The following is a 7457-nucleotide window of genomic DNA, read 5'->3' on the forward strand; positions in this document are numbered from 1 at the left end:
AAACTTCTAAATCCTCAGACAACTTCGATTAACACTTCCACCGCTCACAGCAGAATGTTCATACATATTCAATTCCAGGTTTTAAGTGGAATAGAAAATGCATATTTTAGTGAAGATATTTGACTTGACTCCTCTCTTTTTTGATGCACAGTTTGGTTTAGTAAATTGCTAAGTTAAACTTTTCAATTTCATCTTCTAATAGATCCCAAATTTGGCTACTGTCTCTGTCTTTGCTCCTTGGACTTCATCATTTCTGACCTGCCATACTGCAGTAACCTCCTTGCTTCCAGTCTTCATCCACTTCTGATTCATTCCCCGAAGTGTAAAAAGAATCTTTGAAAGACTCCAAGTGTAATCATGTCACCCTTCTGCCTAAAATGCTTCAGTGGCCCCACATCGCTCTCTGATGAATTCCAAACTCAGTAGCATGAGGTATATTAACTCCTCTGACTTGTTCTCCCACTCCATCATGTGCTAGTTATACAGAATCATGAGCCTTTTTAGATGGTAGCCATCTCCTCCTACGAGAAGTCCTCTCTCACAACCTATTTTCCCCCACCCCCAGGCTGAGTTAATTATCTCACAGTGGGCTCCCATAGTACCTCATCATCTTTGATTTATAGCATCTAGTACAGTATTGTAATGCCTGCTAAAGTCTGTTTCCCCCTGGTGGACCCAGAGTTTCTTTGGGTGAAAAATGAAAGTTGTGTCTTCTTCATCATTCTATCCCCATAATTTAGCACACTGCCAAACACATAGAATTTTTCGAGTATTAATGGAATAATGAATCAACCCATCATTTTCTCTGAAACCATAATTAGAAAGCTAATAAGATTTGTTACCTGAAATTGGAAAAAAAGAAAGAAGATGTGTACCTAATCCTCTTTTGAATGAAATTCCAATTCCTAATCATATGCATACAGTGAGAAGTGATTAAAATAGCAAAGGCCATGATTGTTGACCTGTAATCTTATGCTTCATATGTGACCTTAGAGAACTTTCTTGGTCACAGTTGCGTCCTTTCTAACTCTTTCCTTGATTCCCCATTCTGCGTTTTACTTTAGTTTTATTGGCATTAGGAATATTGTGTAGGCAACAGCGATGGAGAAAAATCTAGAAATGACCACCTAAAAACAACTTTTTTTCTGGTTTATTCTCCCCAATTATTAAAAACAATACAATTTTTAAATAAAATTGGGCAAATTTAAAAAGAAAAAACAAAACTTAAAATCACCTAAAAGCCCACTTTCAAGAGATCTAGTGGTTTCATTGTTGTTTTTCCTTTATTTCTATATGTACTTTTTTTTTTTTTAATGTACGTTTTTTTCCCACTTAATACTGTATGAGGAGCTTCCTCCCAGGACCAGTGACCCAACCCATCCTGGAGCCACCACACTGGCCTTCGTGCCTCCCCCAAGCTGCTGCTCCCCTAGCCCTAGCACCTGGCAAGTGCTTGCTTTTCTACCTAGGACACAGTTATTTGGACTGATGCAGGGAAACAAAGGATCCTGGCCCCAATTATGACTGAGTCTACTTCCAAATCCTTCTTAATTTTTACCCTAGAAGTCTGGCAGCATAAAATTGTATTTGCATGTTATACAATTAAAGGCTTGTATCTTATTAGGAGATTAAGAAGCTTATTAACAAATCTTCATGGTTCGTTTAGTGAGTCGCAAGTTATTCATGGCCTGGGAGAGCAGATTAGGAAACATGTATTTAGTATATTTTTCTTACCTGCAGATTTAGATATGTATGCTTCTTATCTTTATTAAAGGAGAATTTGAAACCTAATGGAGCCTTGTAACTTCACCCTTGTCTTTATACCTAACTGCTTATCTTTTTGGCTCTCCATTTTTGCTGGATTGGGGCCCCTGTCTTGCTCCACCCAAACAGTGGCTCAAAAGTACAGACCCTGCACCTAGCTTAAACATCACCTAGAAACTTGTTAGAAATGTAGATTCTTGCCGCCCCCCCCCCCCCCCCCCCCCCCCCCCGCCCAGCAGTCTTCGTAGCAGCAAGTTCTTCCGGTGACTCTTAATATGTGCTAATAAGTCTTTGCTAATTAGCTCTACTAAGCTTGAGAACCTCTGCCTTAGGAACAGGAGTCTTCAGGTCTCTGAATCCCAGCGTCAGAATGCTGTCAGACTCCCTGACAATAACCAGCCTGACTACCTGGATGTTTGCATATTGGCCAATGTTAAATCTTTTGTGGCTACACATAATAAGCAGCCTGTTAGCACACCTCCACACAGTCTCTTACTGACCTTCCTGATGCTGGCTATTTCCTTAACATCTGTCATCATAGCCTGTGGTGTTTCTAATACTGTAGCCTGTCTGGCTGGTTTTTATCCCAGCAGCTGCAACAGTGTTGGTTTAACATCCCCATCACCTGCCCATTGTGCCCAAAGTCCTAGCCCCTTTGGGTATTACTTGACTCCTTTAAATTCACCCTCCCATTCTCAATCTTGATGAAAGTTTTGACACAAGTGGTTGGAGGAAACCCTTCATTTCTAATTAAAGTCAAAGGCACAAATGACAAAACACAAAATTGCGTAGATTATTTAGAGTGCATGAAGAGATCTGGCTCAGTATACACCTGCTTATATTCTTTTGAGTTTCGAATAAGGTTTTATTTACCTTCTCAAGAGTCAATTACTTTAAATTATTCTGAAAAACGTGTAGTAAAAAGTAGGAATGGTTGGGAGAAACTTCCTGGAAGACATGAATTATGAGCTTCATGCAGAATAGTACGCAGGGCTGAGATTAATGATAAAAGGCAGAGAGCACGTTCCAGATGAGAAAAGGAGAGAGAGTCAGGGGCAAATGCAAACCATGCAGAGAAGTGCATCAGACGGAGTGCTGTCCTTTCACCAAAATATCCTGGTTTGACTACTCGTTTAGGTTATGGAATTCCACTGAAAGACAGAGATGAGAAAACAGATGAAGAAGCGGAGGGGCCGTATTCAGATGATGAGATGTTAACCCACCGAGGGCTTCGAAGATCGCAAAGCATGAAATCTGTGAAAACCGTGAAAGGCCGCAAAGAGGTCAGTCAGGTGCAGAGTTGTTTTCCTAATAGATTCCTATTGTAGGGTTTCCTTGCTGCATTACCACTCAGGATGCTAATGATCCATAGGTGAAGAACAGAGGGGTAGATCGGCAGTTACATTTTAAATTCTTTATTCAGATTGGATACCTTAGGAGGGCTGGAAATTTACAAAGTGGCAAATCCCTAGTCATCCTCTGTAGGTCGAAAATGGTGTTCTCATAGAGCAAGTCATAGGGTTGTCACGAGCACCCAGTGCTGGCCCTACAACAGATGAGCAGAGGGCAACTAACAAAAATAACTACATGATATGGCTTTGAGCCAACCCTGTGTGAGGATTAAACAGAAGTTTATCCACAATAATATATTGTCTTTGTGTCCAGAAAGCAGTGGAGGATTTCAGTGTATGGCCTCAGGTCATTGTGAACAATTGATGGACCAGGCAAAGCACAATTAGCAACAGTTAATGTTTTTATTTGTTATTAGTGATAATAGTGTGAGCATATTTCGAACTAGTACCAACTCCACTTTTGAATACGTAAGCATACTTCTAGGATAATTGGTTCTTTATATGAGAAAAGTTAAAAAAATTATCACCGTGACTAGGAACTATTCATTTCCATCTAAGTTCAAAAGTAATCATCGAATTTGTAATAATGACACATTTCTCTCTTCAGGTGCGATACGGGTCACTAAAATATAAAGTGAAGAAGAGACCACAAGTGTATTTTTAGCCATCTGCACTTCAAGAATCCCAAGACAAATTATGCTAATCCATCGACATTTTTGCTAACATTATTCATTCAGGATTTACGTATTAAAATAATACTTTCCATTGTGGCAGTGATAGGGTTTATTTTCATCTAAATTTAAATAGCTTTTATTTCATTCACCAGCACTTCCATGTCCTGACTACTAAAGGTAGTTATGCAAAGTTTATTTATACATATAATATTTCAGAAATAATAGAAAATTGTGTTACCTGTTTTCAAATTCCTCAACAACACTGAGTGCCTGGGATTGCGATGAAACACAGACCCACAGTATACTTGAAAAGAGTCTTTTTACGGTTTAAGATACATCAGCCTTTGTGCTCTTGTATTGTGTTTACCTCCATGTATATTCTATCACATGAGGATAGAAATTAATAAGCCTCTGATCCAGCAGTGATAGGACAAGGGCATAATGTAAGATACAGCGTGTTTTATATATTCTTTAAATTTTTACTTTTTTAATACTTCCTGGTTTTGCCACCATCAACTGAAAGTTTTCAAAACAAATATTTGAAAGCCAGGTATCCACATAGCACTTTTATTCCTGACTAGTTTTGCACACTTGAAAATTGTTTACTTATTTACGACTGTACATTTATTTTAAGTTTTATTGACACTGTTTTTATTGTTTTTTGTCGTATCCCAACATGTCACATTTATGCCTTGAATTTCATCATCTCTTTTCCTGTGGGTTTCATTCATTAAATTCGTTAGATTCTAATTATATGAAAATATAGCTAATTGTTCAAATTTAACTATTTTAATTAATTAATTATCTTCTCTTAAGTAAGAAGGTATTCTAAACATCAACCAATTTTCCACATTTAAGCCCTATATTGTGGTTGAATTTAGCATGTTCTTGTTAACACTGGTTACATTTTCAGCATTTAAAAAGAGTTGCTTTTGTGAAACAGAGTCATGAAGTTATCCAACAGTCGGTCCATTCATAAGCTTGGCACTGATGTGTGCTGCTGATTTATGAATCTATATTGGCTAGAATCACTTAAATCTCTCATCTTCTGGCTAAGATGGTTTCCTGAAGAGAGGTGCCAATGCAAAATACAGATGTTAATCTTACGTACTAGAAGTGGTTAGAATAGATATTAGAAAAATAGTTTTTAATACGAGAAATTTTGAATTATGGAACGTGGAAGCTTTTTAGGTGGCACTGATAACTATGCATTATGAAGTCTGTATTTCTGGTGGTGGTTTTAGTGATCAGTAGTCCAAGTTGTACAGTTATAACCATTCAGATAATTTACTTATGTTTGTCCGGAGGAAAAACACAGTGGGCGAGATTTGTGAAATCTTTGACCTTTCTATCTTTTTAAGAAGTGAAACCAGCTGGCAGTGTATATTCAGGACCCCCTCAGAGTGTTGGCAGAGAACAGAATATTTACTTAGGAGTACTTAGTTTAATTCAAACATTTCTCTTGGTACAAGTCTTAAAACATTTTCTAGACTATCTCACATTCTTGATACATCAAGAAAAAATTCACTCAACTTCTTTCCTCCAAGAGTTTAATTTTCTGAATAGCTTAGGTGAAGATATTTTTACTACCTTGACTAATTTGTAGCCTAAGTTTCTAGAAAAGCTCCTAGTGTTCAAAATTCCTAGGAACTCTTATGATAAACTCTTGGAAGAGAGTTTTATTTATATTGCCTAGTACCAGACTTGCTAATACAAGTGCTACACTATGTTTGTCTTTCCTGCCCGAAAGCAGTGTCATCAGTTGCCTGACAAGGTCATGTAAGTGACTCTGTATAAAAATATTACCTGTGCAGGCTTCTCTCTGTTCCATTTTATCTTTTCCAAGGCCGATCTGTTAAATCTATTCCTTAATTGTAGTAAACTCATAAATACTATTCTAAATTGGAGGCATTATTTATCCCTCTGAACTTCTGCAAACAAAATGTTGAATCAAAGACAACACAGGTCACAAAGGGGTGATGTATGTCCTTTTTAATTGTATCTCTCCATGCAGTGCCTCCTCTGATCTGTTTCTACTGTTATATCCTTATAAGCAGTGGGTGTCATTTTGCTCTTCTATCATTTCCTTTCTCTCCTTTTTTTATATTTCTGAGATCTTGCTGTTTTTCTCTTGTGTGTGTTTTAGCATGCTCTTTCCTTTGAACTTTGTATGATACACTTATAAATCTTTGTCTCTCTTAAGGTGGAGCAGGTCATTTGTTGTTTCTCTACTTTTGAGTTCAGTGCTTTTAAAGGAGGTAAATTTATCTCTTGACCACAGTGCCTTGCTTTCCCACCACCACCATTTGGTGAATGGGCATCAGATGCTGCACAACTTCACTTAAGGCACCATAATGGTAGCTGTTAACATTTATGCAGAGATTGTAGCCAGCATTTTGTTTTATTATATATTCATTCATTCAATTTGTGCATTAATATTAACCATTTCCCAAGTTTGTTTGGAAGTGACAGTTGATCTGTTCTTTAGTTTACCATGTTTTTCCTGGGATAAAAAACGAGCCAGAAGTAAGTCTTCTTGCTAAGTGATTTAGTATGTAAACCCATGTAGGTCCTGCACAAGATCCCCTCCACACAAGTCACTATTGTGTATGTGGATTTGGCTAGAAAATGGTAACTGCCAGCATTACTGATCATCAATACTTGACTACACAGATTGATGGAACAAAATTATTAAAGTGTTTTCAGGGAACTGAATCCATATGTCACCACCAAAGATTTCTACAGTGTTATAAAATATGTAAATATTCCAAATTTCTGTAAAACACTGGTTAGATAAATACGTCTTCTTTCGTTTCCTTTTTTGAAATAACGTAGTTTGAGCTTCTGTAATACTTGAATTTTTGTGTTGTTAAAAATAATCCAGTGCTATCTTCTATTAAATATCAGTAATTTGTATGTTTAGTTGGAATGGACTAAATTTTTGTTTTGATTTTCTTTTATCAGGAAAATTAAGGAGTTAATATGTATCAGCAAGCAATTTCCTACTTGTTCTCCTGTATAGGCTGATTCATTTGCAAAGCAATTAGGTAATTTTGAGATCATTGTTACTGTGGTATGCAATGTATATTTCTTAGTAAACATCATTTAAGAGTAAAACTTTCTGAAAGAAAAATACAGCTTTTTCCTCTAAATGGTTAAGATTTAATCTTCTAATAGTATCCTACAGATTTATTGTATATTAACCTTTTAAAAATTGACCATGAATTAACATTTTTCTCCTCTAACACCTCTTAAATCTCTGTAGTTTCATAGTTAAGAGAAAGCAGTTTTGTAATTTTTTAATCTCTTTGTAAAGGCTTTTTTAGGCCTAGTGTGGGGCTAACTTTACAAATGTGTTTTTTGAAAACATTAATACAAAATAAACTCATTTTATTAGCGACAACTTGTATTTCTTTGTGTGTGTCAGAATACCTATGTTGGGTTCCATAAATGTATATCACTTATCATGGAGTATGTATATAATATAGGTGTATATATTATATAATAAATAGCATATGCATACACTTAAGATTCCAAATCACAGAACAAATTATAAAAAAATCATATACATTCTGGAATGGTCATAGGATTACAAAAAGAAACACTGGAATGTTAAATTTGGATTTTGGAATGGCAAGGTATAAAAAAACAATTAGTACAGAAACCC

General features: G+C 36.3%; 1 protein-coding gene across 1 annotated transcript in view; it reads left to right on the plus strand.

Annotated features, from left to right (window-relative positions):
• REEP3 (receptor accessory protein 3) overlaps positions 1-7193 on the plus strand; it is a 97789-nt gene extending 90596 nt beyond the window's left edge. Inside the window, exons 7-8 of the mRNA XM_038534066.1 lie at positions 2902-3047; positions 3724-7193. Of these exons, the coding sequence (XP_038389994.1) occupies positions 2902-3047; positions 3724-3780 (203 nt within the window). The 3' untranslated portion in view covers positions 3781-7193. The remainder of the gene's footprint in view (positions 1-2901; positions 3048-3723) is intronic.
• Positions 7194-7457: the final 264 nt, after the last annotated feature.

The sequence above is a fragment of the Canis lupus genome, chromosome 4 (assembly GCF_011100685.1).
Source record: "Canis lupus familiaris isolate Mischka breed German Shepherd chromosome 4, alternate assembly UU_Cfam_GSD_1.0, whole genome shotgun sequence".
Taxonomy (NCBI): domain Eukaryota; kingdom Metazoa; phylum Chordata; class Mammalia; order Carnivora; family Canidae; genus Canis; species Canis lupus.